Source organism: Grampus griseus (genome assembly GCF_964374135.1).
Source record: "Grampus griseus genome assembly, chromosome: 13".
In the NCBI taxonomy this organism is placed as follows: domain Eukaryota; kingdom Metazoa; phylum Chordata; class Mammalia; order Artiodactyla; family Delphinidae; genus Grampus; species Grampus griseus.
Genome location: NC_139007.1, coordinates 67,370,186 through 67,391,476, shown reverse-complemented (window position 1 = coordinate 67,391,476; position 21,291 = coordinate 67,370,186). Strand labels below are relative to the sequence as shown.

At 39.9% G+C, this 21,291-nt stretch overlaps 1 protein-coding gene across 2 annotated transcripts in view; it reads right to left on the bottom strand.

The window, feature by feature from the left end:
• Positions 1–21,291, bottom strand: part of AIG1 (androgen induced 1) — a 234,085-nt gene that overhangs the window by 138,204 nt on the left and 74,590 nt on the right. For both annotated transcript variants that reach the window (XM_082669114.1, XM_082669113.1), the window contains exon 3: positions 5,288–5,389. In XM_082669114.1, coding sequence (XP_082525240.1) covers positions 5,288–5,389 — 102 coding nt within the window. The remainder of the gene's footprint in view (positions 1–5,287; positions 5,390–21,291) is intronic.

Here is a 21,291-nt window from a genome sequence, read left to right as displayed (position 1 = left end):
AGAACAGTATTCAATAATTCTGAATGTATCTGCTTCACTGTGGATGTAGCTCTCCTTCTTGTTCTTTGGGGTCTTATTTGTTTTCTTTGGGAGGTCCATTGGGAGCCTTGGAAAGAAGTTCCCAAGAAACTCCTGACCTCTGTTCCAGTCTTACTTTTATTTTTGAAAATTTTCAGATATCTTCTAGTTACTTTAGAATATATTGTGAAAATTGAGAAAGGTAGTTTTTTCATATGAAAAAGAAGGTCTTCTTTCAGCCAACAACTTATTCTATGAAATATCCAATATCAGGGTGGCAGACTCCATGGGTCATGAAATGCATAATCTTTTTATCCCAGAAAAGGAAAATTTCTATAAGTTGTATTATTTACCAAAAGAATAATGTCAAATTTGAGTTCCTGCAAAACCAATGATCATCCAAGCAGTATTTAATGCCTTCTTTTCTGGGAAAGACAGATGTACAAAAACTTTGGTAATTACCAAATGCCAAAGTAATATTGAACAGAATAAACATTTGCCTAAATTAAGGTTCTCTTGAGGATCAGACATATAACAAGAACAACTGACAAATCAAGCATGATGAGAGGTGGGATTTATTTTTTTGTCTCCTGATAAATTATATGGGGAATGAATAACTCCTCTTGTGATTAGAAGAACATCTAGGTCATGTCTGCTTAAAGATCTGTGGGATAATAATAATATTCTAACCTTCTGCCGTGCTTGGCATTCTCAAAAGCACTTTATAAACAGTAATTAGGTCTTCAATAAGCTGAGACTGTCTTGTTGGTTTTTTCCTGTTATAGCATCACTGAGAGTCTGCAATTTTTCTAGAGTTTAAATATTTATTTACTTATTGCTTTTAAAGTGCATTTACTCCATTGACAATGCTTTAAAATTATAATCAGCATTAGAGAAATGTTCACAGTTCTACTTTTGCAACTAAGAAACAAGCCAGAGTAACAACAGTGCTTTTCCTTGCCCGAGTGAACAGTCTGTTGGTCTGGGAAACTGTTTTCTTACTTACCTTCATCCACTTCAAACATGCCCTTCCCATCCTTTAAAACTGCATGTGTTTTTCTCATCCTGTAACTACACAGTGCCTACCAGGGTGCTTTGCATGTGGTGGGTTTTCAAAAAATGTTTGCTAGATTGAATTAAACCAAAGCTCAGCCCGCATATGTGGCAGCCATGCGGAATCCTACCACAACTATCTGTGACCACTCTCATTACATTTTGGAAACTCTGATTCATTTGCTGATATCACTTCTGTTTTTCTTTTGTCTGATTCTCAGTGGACTGAGAATAAAAGGTGATAGAAAGAAATAAATGTGAACTTGACATTCTTCTAAGTTTCAAAAGCAACTACACAAACATCCTTTACATTATCAACACTTAGTGAATACCTAATGGGCAGGTATGCTGTTTGAATTTCTGGGAATACAAAGATAAATAGGGTTGCAAGGACAGAACAATTTTTGATTTTGGATATTGAACTGACTCCATTTAAATGTGCTATACTGGAGCTTCCCTGGTAGCGCAGTGTTTAAGAATCCACCTGCCTATGCAGGGGACATGGGTTTCGAGCCCTGGTCTGGGAAGATCCCACACGCCACGGAGCAACTAAGCCTGTGCGCCACAACTACTGAGCCTGCACTCTAGAGCCCGCGAGCCACAACTACTGAGCCTGCGTGTCACAACTGCTGAAGCTCTTGCGCCTAGAGCCTGTGCTCTGCAACAAGAGAAGCCACCACAATGAGAAGCCCGTGCACCGCAATGAAGAGTAGCCCCCGCTCGCCGCAACTAGAGAAAGCCCATGCGCAGCAGTGAAGACCCAATGCGGCCAAAATCAAATAAATAAATAAACAAACAAATAAATAAATGTGCTATACTTTATATGTTTGTATTTTTAGTTGTAGTAAATTAACATTCTTTGTGTGGAGGGTGTGTGGGTGTGTGCTATTTTAATGCAGCCTGGAGATAAGCTAGTGTTTACACAGCAAGGGTGTATTACCCTTCTATTCACCCATTTCCTCTTCCCTTCTGCAAATAAACTCTAGGATTGCTTGCTGAGAGAAAAGAGGAAGACAATGGAAAGAAAGAGATAGGATATTTTCCTTTAGTTATAATCATGTCTAACTTTTGGCAACTTTAGTGTAAATCAAAATTGAAACCCCTGTGGATTTCAGACCCTGTAAGTTTTCTCTTATGCCTGTTTGAATGCTGCAAATTCAAGACTGACTTGATGATTCTCCTGAAATGGTGTCATGATAGACTTATACACTGCATCTCAGTTCTGTGGTTCAGGGCTCTGGATCCCTAGAAATTATGTTGAGATTCTTCAAACAATGAATATGATTCTATACGTAAGAACAGAGTACATTCTCTCTTGGAATTCTTGTAGTTATAAAGATCTAAGCAGGCAATGATAGTGAGCAGGCCTAGAGAGCCGTAAACCATTTGCAGAAATATTTGACGATTACAAATTAAACTAGACAGTATTAAATAAAATATGTTCTATCCTCCTACATTCTTAGATATATTTTTGTAAAACAAAATAAAAAATATGATTGGATGAGTAGTAAAATTTATAAATTACAAATGTAAATATTTAGTATAATATAAATATCCCCAAATTTTATTTTCTTGCCTTCATTTCAGCAAATTCACTAAATATGTTTTTATAATGGAAATTCTTACAAAACTGGAGCTCTACTGACAGTACTAATCTAAAATATCAATTAAAAATAAAATTTAATTATAATTAAAGTGTACACAACTTGAGTGTTTTCATCAAAATATGAACATTAAATAAATGTAAAAATTTTAATGAATTATTTTCATACGTTAAAATTAGATATTCAGAGGTAGCTATTAAAATTAAAGGCAAATACAAACTATAATTAATTAAATACAATTTTTAAAAAGCTGAAAATGCTGATTTAATTTTTTGATGTTTCATAAATCATATTATGCATTTTTTATAAAGATTAAATTATTCATGATTGCAGCACTGAATGTTCATATTTTAATTGCCAATCCAAAGCATCAGCACCATGTTTTATGCGTGATGTATTTAAAGTTTCACATATACATATTTAGAGTAATGTAAACTGTTTAATATTGCAAAATATTCCTCAGCCATCAAATGCAACTTCTTTGTTAGTAATTCTGGAACCATAAATTGGAACATGAAAAAAGCCAAGAAATGGTCATTCAGCTTTTCTAAGACAAAATTCATTGGGAAAGAAACCTATTGAGCTCATATTATCTGAGAGGACTTGACATGTTCGTTAATTTATTTTTCCCTTTCCTAAATATTTCTGTCACTCAAATCCTCCTTGCATTTCTAAGTAGTGTTTTTCTCCAAGAGTGAGAATTTTAACCCATCAAAGTGAATCAAGGGAAAATTAGGAGCGTCCAGCTGAAGTTCTAATAACTTCATACAAACTTAATAAACCATTCATTCGCAACATTAGATGGTGCCAGGATCTGCAAAGATTGTGATTTATTCTCTAACCAGAAGGTAACACTGTACAGTTTAGGGATGTAGACAACAGGCCAGATTGCCCAGGACTCTTCTTCTATAGCACATGATGTAATCATTTGTTCTCAGCTAAGGCCCTTCTGGTGTCAGAAACCTTCTAAGCCTCAGTTTCTTCATCTGTAAAAGGGATAATAATTTCTTGTTTGTAGAACCGCTGTGAAAATTAAATTACATAGCCTGGCACACAGTAGGTTATCGAAAAATAGTAGTTATTAGTATTGACTGGCAAAGAATTATGGGGACTGGCTGTACTGCATTAGTCATCAATCTAATGATTAGGTACTGCTTTTCCTATATGCCAGGTGGCTGGGCAGAGACGCAGGATTCGAAGGCTGCCATTTTGCACTAGCTGTATAACATTTTTGCAGACATGTACCATGGAGAAATGAAAGTGTGGGGCCAGCACAGCTAACAGCAGAGCAAACTCGGCTTGTAAAAGTGGGGAAAGGCTCCATGAAGAAGACAGTATACAAGCTGGCAGGATAAGCAAGAGTTTCCCAGTGAAGAATGGGAAGGGCATTGGGGGCAGAGGATTGCAAAGACTTGGGAGTTATGAAAGCATTTCCACATTCAAGAAAAGCAAAAAGTTGGAGAGAGGCAGAGTAACCATGTCAGGCTCCTGGTTCAATTTAATTGACAAGACCCAACAGATTTGTTTGTAGCTAGACCTGAGGTGCCACGTTAATCATTCGACAGTGTGGCTCTAATTGGACTCGAGGAAAATTCCAGTTCTCTGAGATGTGCTACTTTTGAGGCGTTGGCTTACAAAAGGTTTGATCAATGGCCCTCAGTACAATAATGTTTGTTTGTTACTACACAGCATTTTCTTAAAATATACCAAAATTGGGGGCAGAAGGGAAACACTTACTTTGGACCTCAGATGCGTGATTTCCAGTTCTTCATTCCCCTATAATTTCTGTCATGGGTTGCCCTTTTCACTAGGAGCACCCAGGGACACATTCTAAAAACTGATGTAACCAAAAAAATGCAGGCTTCTTAGTTAATTAGTTAACTAAGTTAAAACAGTGCTCAATTCCAGAGATGGAAAGGGAAGATGACACAAAATTTCTCTGCAGAAAATATACCCTCAAATCTTGTCAAGCAATGTGCAAACCAGCCAAAGTATTTGCTCTGAAACTTGTGAAAGTAACGTCATTGCTAAAGCATCCGAAAGAATTAGACTGAGAAGAAGGAAAAGACCTCAAAGCTGCAGGCAAATACCCTGGGATGGGCAGACCCTGACAAGGTGGACGACCACTGCTAAGGACACCTCCAACGCCTGTGACTCTCCCAGGAAAGTAACAGCCCTGCCTCTCCTCCAGGGGAAATTCTCCAAGTACACTGGTTACTTTCAACACAATCTCACTGATGGGAAGTGGAGGAGGCACGGGGTGTCCATAGTGGTGCAGGTGGGAATCAATCCTTAGTCTTCAACAGGGGACAAGCCTTTGAATGGCACAGAAATTAAATCCGTCCTGGAGTGAGCCAATTGTATTATACCCAACACCACTGACACCTCTTATAAACTACGGATTCATCTACTATGTAGTTTCAATAGTGACTCAATTTCATGAGAAGACATTTTTTATTTATGTTCAGTTTTCTTCTCTAACTGTACTCTCTCATTATAATTTTCAATTCACAGCTATTTAGGTAGATTCTGCGGATAGTCTAAATTAGAAAACAGCTCTTTAGTAGATTTTTTTTTAAATAAAAGGAAATCATTTGTTTTAGTCCACTTACCATTCCATGATTCAGCCACCCTGGGATAAAATTATCAAGCAACTTCGGGTAAATCATCTCTCTGTCATAGGCATAAATGATCCAGAACACCGCTACAACGAACTGGAAGGGAAAAAGAGATCCTTTATTTCAAAGGCACCAACCGTCCACAGAATACAATTTGTTGGTTATCTATTGTTCAAAGAACCCAGCAAAACTATAATTTATAATGAAAGACAAATCAGTAAGCCAGCTAATAACTGCAAAGATTGTTCTAACTTCATCCCATTAGTGGTAACTGTTGGGGTCCCTCCTCTTTCCTTGATCTCCCAACTGTGTTCTCTCAGGCGAAGGGCTCTGTTTGTGAGGGAGAGAGAGATGGCCTCTCTGACATCTGGAACAGCTCCCTTCCAGGGCTAAGTGTGTTGGTTTGATTCCTCTCAAGAGGGTTTAAAAGTTCATTGGTGGTTTTTTGGATCCCATTCCCCACTGTACAGCGTTAGAACACATTCAAGAAGCTGTAGTGTATTTTCCTTGAACCCATCATGTGGTTTAAATTAATCTTCACGTTCTCAAGTTTCTATTTCATCACTCACAGCATTGAAATCACTACTATAAAATGTCCCAAAGTCACAATTCCAGCAAATGTATTAATTTATATAGCCTAAGCGGGGGCTTTAGCGACACTGAGAAGCAGAGTGTACGAACAGTTAAGGAAGATTCCTAATTTATGAATAATTCATAAATTCATCTGGATTCCAGAGGTTTATTTTGACCCATCAGCAACATCATCAAAAAAAGCGAGGAGAGTACTCAATTTATTATCTTACCTTTCCTCAAACTAATGGTGAGAGAAGAAGCTCCAATAAAATAAAGAAATGAATGGCCCAAGGACTTAACCTTCACCATAGAATTTTTTTTAAAAAAATGAATGCTTTTGTAAATAGTCTATAAATGTAGCATGTAGAAAAGGGAATGAACCATGCCAGAGGGAGGTCTCATAGTCTCTTCAGAGTTACGTGTCAAAATAATAAATACTACGGAATGATAAAATGTGGCATGAATGTTAAACAGAAACAATTTTATCTCATTTCTTGTAAGTCATCCATGCCCTGACGTTTTATTAATAATATAAATTTTATTGCCATTTTTTATAAAACTCCTGGTGTTTATAGCTCAAGGCTAGTACTCAGAAGGATTCCAAAGTTCTTTTAGAAGTACGTCAGTTATCACACGGATAGTCTTAGCCCGAAAAAAAATTCACCCTTAAAACCCAGGACGTTATGAACATTCACTGATTCATAAAACACACTGAATGATAATTACAATAGGCAACTGTAGATAACACACGTAGTTTTAATACCAGATTAGGGTCCCCAGTTATTTATCCTGCTTTTGGGGCAACTATTTTCACCCAGTGGATAAATGCACAAGAGGAAAAAAGAAAAAAACATCTATTATTAGCTTAAGGTTAACTATCGTCAGGCTCTTTCCAAGTACAACAAATAATTTTTGAATTATCCGCAATCTGGGTTTGTTCATTCCACTACTAACTTCATGTGTATTGAATATCAGTGTTCCCTGCCCTCAGACCTGGGTGGGCTCCATGCTTTACAGTCTTGTTACGCAAAGTGTGGTCCCATGGGTCAGCAGCACCCACGCCACCTGAGAGCTTTTTAGATGTGCAGAATGCTAGGTCCCAGCCTGACATGTTCTGATCCTGTATTTTAATAAGATCCTGAGGTCATTCCTATGCACATAAACGTTTGAGATGTCCTGCTTTGGAAGGCTCTGCTCCAGCCACCTGGAACCTCCTCCCTCGCCATGGAGTGAGGCAATCCCAGGTCCAAGTGGCTGGTCTACCCAGAGCCTGCACCCCCTCCCCTTCTAAACCACATCCTGGGAAACCATGACCCTGGAATTTCCTGCCTAAGTAGACACAAGTATGCCTCAGGGCCTGTGTGGGTCTCCTTCTCGGGTCTGACCCTGGAAGACTGACTGTGCAATAAATGTTTGTATCCCTTGACCAGAGAGATGGTTAAGGGGTATTTATTCCTGTAGGATGAGAACCAAAGTTTTACATGTGGCCTGGGTGTCCATGCACAGGCATGAAACCGTTTCAATCCTGGATGGAGCCATCAGTAGAATCCCTTTACCTTTGCCACATAGTGTAATTTAATCATGACAGCGACATCCCATCACAGTCACAAGTCCCCTTCCATACTCAAGGGGAGGGGATTATACAGGCCTGTGTAGCAGGGGGCAGAATCTTTGGGCCGTCTTAGATTCCTGCTTACCAGATGCTTCTACTCTTCTTTTCCAATATTGTTTTGGCTATTTTAAGTCCTTGGCATTTTCATTTAAATTTTAGAATCTCAGCTTGTGAATTTCTACAAAAACATCCCCCTAGAATTCTCATTATGACTGTACTGAATCAGTATATTCAATATGAGGAGAAAAGACATCTTAACAATATTGAGTCTTCTAACCTATGAACATAATTTATGTCTCCATTTATTAAGATCTTTAATTTCTCAATGTTCGTAGCCTTCAGTGACAGCTCTTGCACATATTTTAAGTCTACCACTAAGCATTTTATGTTTTTTCTGCTATTGTAGACAGCATTAAATTTTATTTTTTTATTTTTATTTTTTTTGAGGTACGCGGGCCTCTCACTGCTGTGGCCTCTCCCGTTGCGGAGCACAGGCTCCGGATGCACAGGCTCAGCGGCCATAGCTCACGGGCCCAGCTGCTCCGCGGCATGTGAGATCCTCCCGGACCGGGACACGAACCCGTGTCCCCTGCATCGGCAGGCGGACTCTCAACCACTGCGCCACCAGGGAAGCCCTAAATTTTTTTTTTTTCACATTCTTTGTTTGCTAGCATATAAAAACACAAATGATTTTTTGTATATTGACGTGGTATCCTGTATCTTTGCTAAATTCACTTAGTCATTTGAGTGGTTATGTTATAAATTATTTTTGGTTTTTATATGTACACGATCTACAAATGAAGACAGTTTTTCTTCTTTCTTTACAATTTGTGTGCCTTTTCGTTCTTTTTCTTTTCTTATTGCACAGTGTTGACCAGAAGTGATGAAGAGTGAGCATCTTTGTCTTCTTCCCTACTTAGGGAAAGTGTTCAGTTTCTCAACATTTCAGTTTAATATTAATTGCAGGTCTTTCTTAGGTGTCTTTTATCAAGTTGAGGAAAATCTCTCCTATTCTTAATTTATGTATATAATGAATGAGTGCTGAATTTTTTCAGATAGCTTTGCTGCATATCTTCAGGTGACCATATATTTTTTTCTCCTTTATTCTGTTAATATGATGAATGACAGCAATTGATTTTTAATGTTAAACCAACCTTTAATTCCTGGTCATTATGATGATCTTTTTTTATTTAATTATTTTATTTAATTTTTTAATTTTTAATTTTATAATATTTTATATATTATTGGATTCGACTTGCTGATATTTTAAGGAATTTTTTCCATCTTTATTCATAAAGTATATCAACGTCTAGTTAGTTTTTTTTTTTTCTCATAACGTCATTTTCTAATATTGGTTACAGGATAATGCTGGCCTCAAAAAATAAAGTGGGAAGTGTTCTCTCCTCTATTTTGTGAAGGACTTTGTGCAAGGTTGGTATTATTTCTTCCTTACCTATTTGATATACTTCTCCAGTGGCATCATCTGGACTTACAAGTTTTCTTGTGAGAAGATTTAATTGTGAATTCAATTTCTTTAATAGATATAGAGGTTTCAGGTTTTCTATTTTTTCTTGAGTTACTTTTAGTCATTTTTGCCTTTTATAGATTTTCTCCATTTCATCTAAATTTTTGAGTTTATAAAGTTGTTCTTAATATTCTGCTATGGAAATCAGCAAATGCTACAAATCAGGTAGTTCATCCTTAGAGAGCTGGTTGTTAAAGTTTGCCAGCACATCACTCTGGAGAGCAACTTTCTGTTCACCAGGAATGATCATTCATGGTGTCCCTACCACATATAAAGCATTGTGGGGTCGATACTTAATAGTGCAATTTGGCCAATCCTTTGACCCTTACCATAGATTGACGGAATTATATGGGTTATTAAAAGCAAAGTGATTTTCAAGAAAGTGTTAGTCACCTTTCTCAGTGTAACACTAGAAGATCAAGATGTACAGCTAACTGAGTAACCAGCCTTCTAAACAATTCTTGAGATAAAAACACTGCACAGATGGTAGCTTCTTGGCTTCCTGCACTGACATCCTCTTGATGGTATGGTCATCAGCAAACCCAAAATAAGTTTGAACTCTACTACCAGGGCATGGATATGAACAAAAATAGGTTCTCTTGGACAGACTAAGTGATACTGAAACGTCCTACTGTTGTGAAGAAGCTTCTTCTCTGGCCAGAACTGGTAGCCAGCTGTTCCTCAGCACACACCTGCTGCTTCTGTGCTGCCAGGACCAGAATACTGTACTTGAACTGAGAGTGGGAGCAGCACAGTCACTTCCGAGTTCTTCAAGCTTCCCAGACAAAACACTTGTGTTACAGTGGTTATTGAGGCCTCATTTGAACCCCCCGGAAGGATTAGAAATAAACACAAAAGAAAACTGGATTCATACTTTGTCTCTTTTTGTAAGGAGTCTCTCATATGGAGTCTAGTAGAAGCTGAAGCTAATCAGCTTTGGTTTAATCCTAAGAAAAAGCTTTACTGATCAGTGGGAAATTCCTTGGAGTTTAGTAACACCAATTAGAATGCAAAGGATGTCACAGAGACATTTCCCCTGAAGGAGGCTAAAATGTCACTTATCTGTAGATTGGTCTATGAAGGCCATTTAGCGTGATCTCAAACATCCACTGTTGAAGGAGGGAAGGAGGAACTAAATGAATGCATCTTTAAGTTTTCAGCTTCAACACGACTTGAGTTTATGGAATTACTTTCCCTTTTAAAACAAATCTATTAGTACCCAGACTTTACCAATTACTGATTGGAAAACATTTAAATTCTCTTTTGGGCTCTACTCCTTTGCTTCTAGATTTCCTTTTCATGATTTTCTTTCCCATCGATTCTTTCCAAGGTCATACTGTTGCTGAGAAGTAACATTTAGACATGTTTCCAGTTGTGATTTCTCTTTCCAAATGCACAAAGCATGAGAGTAAGTTGTGTGCTCTGGACGCTAGCTGGCTTTGTCTCTGATGGCCTCCACGCAGACAGTGAATGCCTCATTTTGACACGGCCCTTGTCTTCCCACTTTGCACATCTAGGAGATCCTGAGTCCGCAGGTGCTCTCCTTCTGGCTGACTTCCCTCTGCCACACCGTTAACTTCAGAAATGCACAGGGAAGCACAGGGCACTCTGGAATGTTACAGTATCTTTTGTTCCAGAGTACATTTTTTTTCTAGTACTCATTCCTAGAAGTGTGACAAAGAATTCCTCTACTGTAACGATGAGGCTGTGAGTAACATTATATTTTTTTATGCTGTACATTCTACTCAAATTACTTTAAAACCAGAATCTCCATGTAGAGAGTTTCTAAAGCACATGTTGATGTTATACCTTTCTCATGGCTTTCATCTTTTTGGTAGAGTTTATAATTTCTCCATATTTACCCGCACTTAGGTCCTTAATTATCTTTTCTGACTGAGTAATTACGTGAGAATAAAAACCCAACTCCTACAGGAGCCCGCATGATTTGATGCCTGCCTGGATTTCCAGCCTTCACTTGTACCATATTCTTTCTTGCTCCCTAAGCTCCAATTGGCAATTTGATTGTTCCTAAAACTCATCATGTGCTTTCCTGCCTCAGAACCACAGCATTTTCCACTCTGTGCCAGGAATGTCCTTCCCTCATTTTCATGTGGCTGGATCCTCTGTTCCTTCAGGTCTACTTTAGACAGCATGGAAGCCTCACCACTGTTCCATTATTTTCTATCAGAAACCCTGATAGAAAATAGGCTTTTTCTTGTTGTTCAATTGTTCACTGTCTGGCTCTTTTATGAGAAAGTGAAGTCTCAGGAAGTAGGGACTTCTCTGTCTTGTTTACTGCTGTTTCCCCACTAAATGGCATATAACATGTTTTTGGTAAAAATTTGCTGAATAAATGAATAAAGGTGCATTGCTGTTCCTTGTATGTGTCAGACCCCACATGTCCCAGAGAAGCAAGTACCTCTTTACTTCTTCAATTTTCTTCCCATTGACCTAAGATTTCTCTTTTATGTTATCCACATTTTTTGTCCTCCTGTCTGTGAGGAGATAAGCCTTTCCTTCCAAGATTATTCTTTTAGCTCATCCCTTCTCAGATCTTTTATCCGTTAGCTCTTCTTTTACCTGTTTAAGTCTTCTATCATTTTAAAATAATCCTTCCCTGAATTTCTAGATCAAGATGGAAGACTAAAGGCTCTCTCTCTTGAAATCAACCAAGAATAAGGAGAATAAGAAACAGAAAGAAACCAATGGAAGCAAGGAACATCCCTAATCCAATAATCACTCTTCTCAGCGGGCTGCCAAGTGTTAGGGAACTTGAACACGGCTAGGGGGAGACACTGATGTGAGAAACAAGATCTGAGGGCTCTCTGGTCTAGCGAGCAGAACGGAGAGATCGCTACAGGTGACACACTGTAAGGGACACTCTGTGACCCTTGCTGGGAACCAGAGCTCTGAGATGTATGGGAGCCCTGGGGAAACATTCAGGTGTCAGAGGTGATGATGTTCAGTATGGCAGTGGGCAAGCACGGCATCTCTGCAAGAAGCAGGATGTGGGCATGTGAGGTAAACAAGACAGCATCTGTGGTCACCAGCCTGAATGGACCGCTTCTGCTCACCTGATGAAGACCAAGGTTTCTGTCACCATACGACAGGGCTGTGATCAATATGAATCAAAGAGAGAGAAATGAGTCAGACCCAGAAAGAAACCATTCTCCAGGGGAGGGCGGTGGTGGGAAACAGACAGAAATTCAAGCTGCCCTCACTCAGTTCCTTAGGCTGTCTCTAGTTCTAGCCTTTCACAAATCGCTGGCTCAGAAAGAACAAACCAATTTAAGGATGAGTAATCATTAAAAAAGAAATAGCATGGAATGTATTCATTACATTACCACAAAAAAAGAGATACCACAAAAAAGAGAGCGAGATAAAGCTGAATATGACCAAACGGGCGGGGGGTAACTGAACAATACAAAACAAAAAATGGACTAATTAACTGATGATCAAATAATTCTCCATTAAAGAAAAGCAGTCAGAGATGAAAAACTGAGACTTAAAGAAGAGAAGCTAGAGCGAGAGAAGGGGATAAAAGTGAATGGGTAGAATTTTGGCAAGAAATAAAGTATAAAAAATAAAACCACATAAAACTGAAAGTCGCATTATAAGCAGTAAAAGGAAAAACTGCCTTTGGTATAGACGGGGGTTTAGCTCTCCACGGTCCTGTGGACTAGGTACACTGAGAAACCTTCCTGCTGTGAAACATTAGGTGCTAAATAAATTACGACAAATATGCTTTCAAATGTATTGCTGAGCGGACAAGAAAGGAAGGGAAATCACTAGGAACCAAAAGCCCCATACAGACAAAAACGAACAAGGAAAAAAACCCAGAACAGCAGCAAACACAGAAACTGGGACTGCCCTGGAGGCAAACGCTAACACCAGAATCTGAGTGTTCCGTGAACTGTGGCCACTGAGATGGATGACAGTGGCCTTGGGCCCATGCAAATCTAGGGACTGGGTCCTGAACCTGAGGGGCCTGGCCCACCTTCAAAGAAAGGGTAGGCTAGAGAAAGCACCCTTCATCTGGTTAAATCAATTGCTTTCTATTCCTAACTGCTAAGATTGTTTCAATCAAAAAGGTTTCATTTCATTGAATTTTGTTCTGCACTGAGATCATCCTTTTTCCTCCTTCATCTTTGTATTCACAAAAGCTATGTGTGGTGATAAAGCAAGTTTTGCGAAGTCAGAAAAGAAATTTTATACTTATATCAATTAACTGTGTGGATATTGTAGTATTTATCCCAGATTCCCTCTTCAGGGTCCATGCATCCATCCTGCAGATGTTGGGGATATCAGTTGCTGGCCACTGTCAGCTGCATCCCTCATTAGAATTGCCCTCAGCTGCAAGGAACTGCTTTGCTCAAGGCCATGCCCCTACCGCAGGGACAGTCTAAATCCAATGACTTACAGATGCAAGGATGCAAAGACCCAGCCCCTCTGCCTCAACTTAAGGCAACTCTGAAGGGTCATCCCTGCTCTAAGAGCTCCCAGGATGCCCGTTACAATTGCAGTGCGGGTCATCTTCTCCCTCTACCCAATGCTGTCTTCCTCACTTCCTAACAGGTATATCTCCCAAGAGCCCCCTCCTGCACGCACTCTCCATCTCAGAGCTGTTCACAGGGACCCCAATCCAAGACCACGCCAGTCATGTAAAAGCTTAAATATGAAAACATTTGTTGTAAATCAATCACTGTAAAGAATTGTACAAAAATTAGTTGCAATCTCACCCTGCAGTAGTGAGTCATTGCCAAAAGGACAGGTATAGCCTTCAAGATTTTTCTCCACGCATGTAAAATGCATTCCATACAGTATTTTACAAAATTAGGCCACACTATACCTAGTCTTCTGCAATGTTTTAATTTTAAAATATTTTTTAAAGATACCCCATTTTTCTGAAGCACTTCATAGTACCCCACTGTATGTTACACACCATCATTTACTTAAGCAGTCACTAATGAATACGTACGTTTGTTCCAATTATTACAATTTGCAATAACGTTGCAATGGACATGTTAAGTTAATGGTTTTTGCACCTATATGAGAACCACAGGGGAATAAATGACTAGACGTGAAGCTCTTGGATCCGAGGTCACCACTGCCTGTCGAGTTGACTTTCACAAAGGCTCCTCTGTCATTCCCAGCACCAGCTGCCTTTACCCCAGCTGCAGGCCACCATGTCCCTGTCCCTGTCCTGGACTGTTGTGGTCACCTCTTGTCTAGATCCACTGGCTTCAGTGTCCTCTTAACTCTATTTCTACTTTTGGCCTCAGAGTTATAAAATGTTTGTTATAAAAACATTTAAGAACTTCCCAGTTTAAAGCTTCCAATGGCTCTCCCTTGCTTGCAGAATAAAATCCAAACTCCCTTTGTGATACGGCCCCAAATTCCCTTTGCAGTCCCTTGCCAGCTCCTTTCAGGAACCCAATCACCACACTATGTGTCGTTTTCCAAACTCACCACACACCTCCAAGTACCCATTCTTTTGTGATTTTTATAACCATAGCTTAAAACTCATTACAATTATTTTTCAAAATCCAAGCTCAATCAGTGTTGCTCTCATTGTGCAGTTGTTTCCTGCCCTCCCCCATCCCAGTCTCTTATCCGGAGTAATTATTTCCTTCCCTGACCCACCACAGGTTTCTTCTTGTGACAGCAGCCCATTTAGCTGTGACTCTTACAAGCCTTTTAACCTGCTGGCCCCTCTAAGATGCTGGAGGGCTCCTTCCACCTCCTTCCCCTCATGTGCTGCTCTCTTTGCCTGGAATGCCTTCTACCAGCCCTCCTAGCTCATCCTTGCCATATAGATGGTTCAGAAATGGCATAACCTCCAAGAAGCCTCCCCTGAGTTGCCCCAGACTCGGGCCCCCTTTCCCTGCATGGGTTCTCAAAGCATATTCTTTTCCTTTCTAACACTGAGTATAATTAGGATTAGATAATTTACGGTGTAATCAATAGTTTCTCTTTCCAGTGGAATGGAAGCTCCATGGAGGCAAGGATCAGACTGCTCCCTCTCTGCTGTATCATCACATCTCTCTTGGTGCTTTATAATTTTCTTAACTCTTCATTTTGAAATAATCTAAGACTTATAAGAACTTGAAAAATAATACAGAGAGTTCCTGTGTACCTTTCACCCAGCTCTCCCCAATGATAACATCTCACATAACTGGCATTGGTATAATACTATTAACTAAGCTGCAGATCTTCTTCCAGTTTTTACACGCATTCTTTTTTAGAGGGTGTTATTGTACTATAAAAATTTACCACGTGTATCCGTTTATGTAACCTCTACCACAATCAGGGTTCAGAAGGGTCCCAGCCCCATAAAGACACTCCCTGATGTTATTCCTTTAGAATCACACCCTCCCCCCAATCTCAACCCCTGGCAATCATGGATCTGTTCTCCATCCCTACATTTCGTCATTTCTAGAATATTATATGAATGTAATCTTTCCTAGTACTTTATGAAGGATGGTTTACATCTATTTAGTTTCAACTATATATGGGCCAGAGGCTTCACGAGTAAGATCTTATTTAAGAATCACAACTACCTTGAGATAGCTACTATTATTTTTCTACTTTTATAGATGAAGAAACTTAGCTTTAGAAAACTTAACTTTCCCAGAGTCAAAAAGTAAATAAGCTGGCCAGAATGCGAGGCCAGACAGTGGGAACCCAGAGCCATTGCTATTAACCTCCTTAAACACTTTTTGCACGTAGTTCATACTTTTGAAGGAATTATAATTGAATGAATGAATAATTAAGTGCTATAAAGGAAAAACTCAGGTTTTTCCTTCCTGAGTAGGAGAAAAGCCCAGCTCTCCCCTACTATGTCTTTCTTCCCTGTGTGTCTCTTTACCTTCACCAAGAACACTCCACTTCTGACACGTCGGGTCCCCAACTGTGTGGAGGCTATTTTCCCCCCCAACCAATTCTCGGACACCAGCTGAGTGTCCTACAGTTAAGCTCAATTCAGATACTACTGCCCGGAGATAGCAGCAGATCCCACGGGTTATGGGCTCAGTCCCGTGAGCCTGGCCTCCTCCACCCTTCAAAGGCCAGCCGCAAGCCCGGGTTGTCACCTGTGCTTCTGGCGTGACTGGCTGTAGATCGAGGGTCCAACGATCCCCATCTTGGGTTCGATTAACTCAGGGAAACACTTACATTCACTGCTTTACTGTAAAGGACATGATCAAGGATACATATAAACGTCCAGATGGAAGAGATGCGTAGGGCAGGTATGTGGGAAGCGGTGTGGAGCTTCAGTGCCCTGTCTGGGTTCACCACTCTCCCTCCACGTCTTCACCAACCCAGAGGCCCCTGACCGCCATATTACTGGCAGTTTTGGAAGCTTCATCGTGTACACATAATTGATCATTTACTCCATTTTCAGCCCTTCTCCCTGCTCAAGAGAAGAGAGGGTGGGACTGAAAATTCCAAGCTTCTAGCATGCCTTGGTCTTTCTGGTGACCAGCCCCTACCTAGGAGCACACCCAGAGTCACCTCATTAGAACAAAAGACATTCCTGGTGCTCTTTTGACTTAGCAATTTACAAAGGTTTCAGGAGTCCTGTGTCAGTTACGGGGTCAACGACTAAATATTAGAACAAGAGATGCTAGTAGTGTTCTTATCACTTAGGAAACTACAAGGGTTTTAGGAGCTCTGTGCCAGGAACTGTGGGCAGAGACCCATATATATATTTCTATTATCTCACAAATGCCAAAGACTATTTCATTTCTCAGTTCTCTAGAAAGGCTTCCATAGAGCAGGAACTCAATGAATGTTTGGTGAGTAAATACTTTTGATTAATCATTCTAGAAAAAGGAAAAGGAAAATGGTCAGAGATGGAGAAAAATCACCAAAAATCATGGACTTAACATGACATATGTAAAACCACAGGACAGTAGCATGAAACACAGAACAAGGCGGAAGCATCATTCTTGCCTTCATTAGTAAAAAGTGTATTCATAGAATTTCAAGCACCTCAACAAGGATGATTTGACGAGGTACGTCTTCCCTCTGGCAAATTCACATCCACAGGATAGAGAAGCAGTACTGATTTGGAATATCTGCTGGTCCTAACTGATACTAGGGGCTTGTCTTGCACCGTGGAGACATGCTCCCTTCCTTACTCAAAGTTTAGTTAACAGGCTCCTCTCTTATTTTCATGTCATCTTTGAGATGCAAGCCTTTCCCCACAATACCAGCTTGTGGGGCTGGGGCCCTGTGACCTAGAGTCTGCAGACTATTTGCCCAGGGTCACGCCCTGGGTCATCCCTGTGCCTACAGGCTGAAACCGCACCAATCACGTGGTTCCCCTGACTCTGGCTCTTTCCAGTGTTTCATGGCATCTCAGCCTGGCCTGTTTCACTACTGACTGAAACACGAAACTAATGGCCTTTATTAAAGATTGCTTTTCTTTCCCACCAACAGAACCCAAATTGCCTGGGGTTGGCCTCTAATGGTGGCAGTCTTCTTTTGTGAAGAGTGATGTTTGAAGGCTTATTACACTGTGCTGAGAGCATCCCAGAGACGGTGGACCTGATTAGTAAGGTGGTGTGCATTGTGAGAGGGTAGGGCATGGAAAAGAGGGGGCCCTGAGGGACGAAACTCTGTTTATTCCGCTTTTTGGTCCTCTGCCAAACTACAGAAACAGGGACAAAACACAAATGGCCTTATAATTGTGAAATCAAATCAGAAGTTAAAAATCTTCCCATAAAGAGTGTGAGACACAGATTGATCACTAATGGTCTGTCTCCAGGCTCATGATCTTTTGACAATATCTGGTTACCTTACGCCTCACACAGGTGAGATGACTCCGTAAGGTGTGTCATTTTAGCATTCTAATAACTGACTCTCCTTTATGGGTTCAAAGTTTTAAATTGACCCATTTTATTTGTTTATTTTTTTATTGGGATATAGTTGTTTTACAATGTTGTGTTAGTTTCTACTGTACAGTGAAGTGAATCAGCCATATGTATACATATATCCCCTCTTTTTTGGATTTCCTTCCCATTTAGGTCACCACAGAGCACTGAGTAGAGTTCCCTGAACTATACAGTAGGTTCTCCTTAGTTATTTATTGTATGCATATTAGTGTATAAATTGATCCATTTTAAACTGAATTCCACACCCAAATAAATTGATCAAGGCTTCTCTCACTCTCTGTCAAGTGACATAAATAGAATAATTAAACACATCCAGAAACCTCACACAAGACTATCTTATTATGTTAGAAACCACTGCCAGTCAATTAGCATTGACAGAAGTTTCTTTTTCGAAAAATGATTTGGATCTTTTGTCATCATAAAATCACTGAATAATCCAACTCTTGCTGTCTCTTTCTCTCTCTTTTTAATAAAAGGGGACTATAGTTATTTAATATGATTACATTAAAATGAATATTCACAGGGTAGCTATAAGTACATAAGAGAGATATCCAGCTAACCACAGCTTGAATTTAAAGTTCCACCAGAAAATAAAGAAAAATCTAATGTAATCTAATCTAATAAAAGTTAATTAAGTAAGTAATTAGAGCATCCTTTTGTAGAAGCATCCTATGTTAGGTGGCTGTGTCAATGATTGCCTATATTCAGTGCCTTGGGTGTAGTATCAGAATGGCTTGACAGGAATACTACTGTAACAGTGGAAGACGAAGCCTGAACAAATGGATTAGAGCCACCCAAGAAGAATATGTTAACAGAAGAAAACTGGTTGTCACAGTGGTTAGGCTTATTGGTATTAAAGAACACGAACATGTCTCCAGTTTTGTATAGAGCAGGGGGTCCCTTGGCCCCCCAAGGTAGCATTATAATCTACCTAGCAAGTCAATCCTTAGGATGCAAAAGAATGGATCAGACCATAGTAATCTGACTACCCGCCACTAATGTCATCCAATTACCACCCCCCAGCCCCGTGCCTTGCTTTTGAGTTCCCCCAGGATTCTTCTGGCTATCTTTTATCTTCTTCAAAGTTGTTCTGCCTCTAGGAAGAGCTTACAGAGACTCCAGTTGGCCTGACCATTTTTTTGTAATTATAAATTAATTATCTTTCTGAGCTATACTTCAGTCTATAATCACTTAGCATGAGTTCATTTACTGAGAGAAGAATTCCTGTAAAAAAGACTCACAAAACTGAATGTTTGGGTCCTTGGTACCAGGCTTTAATGGCATTTGAGTACTGTCGCAGCTGGGACACCCACAAATGGCCACCTCACTGCCTTTGAATTGCTATGGAGATAAGAGAGGAAGGAGGCTAAGGTTTTCTGTGTTTTGTTAATTTTTAGATTATACACATAAACAAACTAGGAAAACCGTGTAGCCAGTTCTAGCCATAGTTTGCAATGGGAAAAGACCTTTTGGAGAGGTTGGTGTGTTTGTTTTTTAGTATCATATCAACAACATACCAGTGTTCCTTCTTTTTCCCTCTACGAACAATTTACCCTTTAAATTTAGATCATCTCTAAATAAGACATTTGCAAATGAGAACACATGTTCGCTTTTCCTATTACAAAAGTAACAAACGCTTGTTGTAGAAATTTGTGTGAATTTTTGTTTTTGCCTTTATATCATTCTATGATGATCTATGCTGTATAAATAAAGTGGAAGGAGTCAAAAAGCAAATCGTCATCTTTGGAACCCAAATGGCTCAAAGATGCGTGCATGCAGCCTGAGCGTCAGCAATCCGTCTGCCTGACAGCACTTCAGGAGTTTTTTCCTTGGCATTTGGTCTACCTGAACTCTCTGTCATCTGTTTAGGCCCCCTCTAGAACTGCTGACCAATTATGGATTTTTTTTTTTTTTTTTTTTGGTTCAAGAACCCTTCTCATCAATTAAGAGCCAGGAGGATATGCTAAACTAATTACTTTGAGGATAAGCATCTCAGGAAGGTGCCAAGATTGGGAAGAAACATCTGTTTTTAAGCTGTGCTAACAGAGCAAGGAGACCCAAAGAAAATCTACTTTGTCCAGATGATCCCCACCCCCCCCAGAGCTTGCTTGCTTTCTCCTCCCTTACTCCGTTTTTGCTTGAGACTCTTCAAGCACAGAGCAACAGAGATTTCTGACTGGGTCCAATACGACAGGCATTACTCTCTCGATAGGACTGAGCAAAGCAAGAAGCGGCTCTGATGGCCAGCACGGCGGCAGCTTCCCCTCCTCGGTGCCCCAGTCCTCTTGTTGGCATCACAGTCTGTAGGGATGAGTGAGCTTCCTATTGCCTACTGCCTCTTGTTTTTAGAAGATGCCCTAATAGAGGGAGTGAAACCGTGTGAGAGCATTTAACGGAGTACCTGGTGTATAGCATTCAATAAATGTTAAATGAATTTGCCAGAAGGTCTGTCGAAGGTTTCTCCCCATTTTCCTGGCTTGCCTGTTTTCAAGATAAAGTACATAAGAAAGTTCCTCTGTGTATCCCGCAGTGTAATACAGAAGACACATCGAATAGGCAAGATTATTTACAGGCGGCATTTGCTGAATGATGTTGAGGCCCAGGAGGCTGGGCCACTTTGATTAACTGATGTACCTCAGACCACCTCAAATCCTTGTTGAAAACAGGAGGGGGGGATAAATTACAAATTTTAAAAGAAAAGCAAATTTGACAGAAACCTCTCTCTTGATAAAGCAGAACAAAACGGCTCTCGGGAATTCTTAGTGAGGCATCTCACTGGGCAGGCACAGTTGATTCGTTAGGGTACCCATGCAGAATGTACTGGATCGTCTCTTGCCAAAAATATTCTTTTGCAACTGTGTAGCTCTGAACTGTGCCTTCTTAGAAACCCAGAGATGATTTACAGATGATACTAGATACATTTAGTATCCATTTTTTAAAAACGTAGCTAATTCTACTGATAATACCTTATTTTCACATCTTAAAAACCAGTACATTGGGTAAAATCCATGGTGGCTTAAATCTGTATCCAATTGTTGAAACAAGAAGACAAGGCAGGAAGATGTTCTCTCCTTGCCAAAATTCGTACTTTGTAAACTGGCCTGTAAAACTGTATGAAACCACTGGCTCTGTGGTGCCAATGAAATAATATATCACAGAGAAACAATAATAAGCACAAATGAACAGGCTTTGGCTAAACAGCCTCAAGGAAAAAGATAAACAGTGACTTCTGAGCCAGATTCTGCATAAGCCCCTTTCTCATTTTTGATGCACTGTCCTAAATGAGAAATTGTGGTCAGCTCGGAGTTCACGTACACAGCTGAAAGTGTCTATCAGCTGAATGACGAAAAGCAAAGCTGGAAAAAAAAAAAAAAGCAAAGCTGGGTTTGGT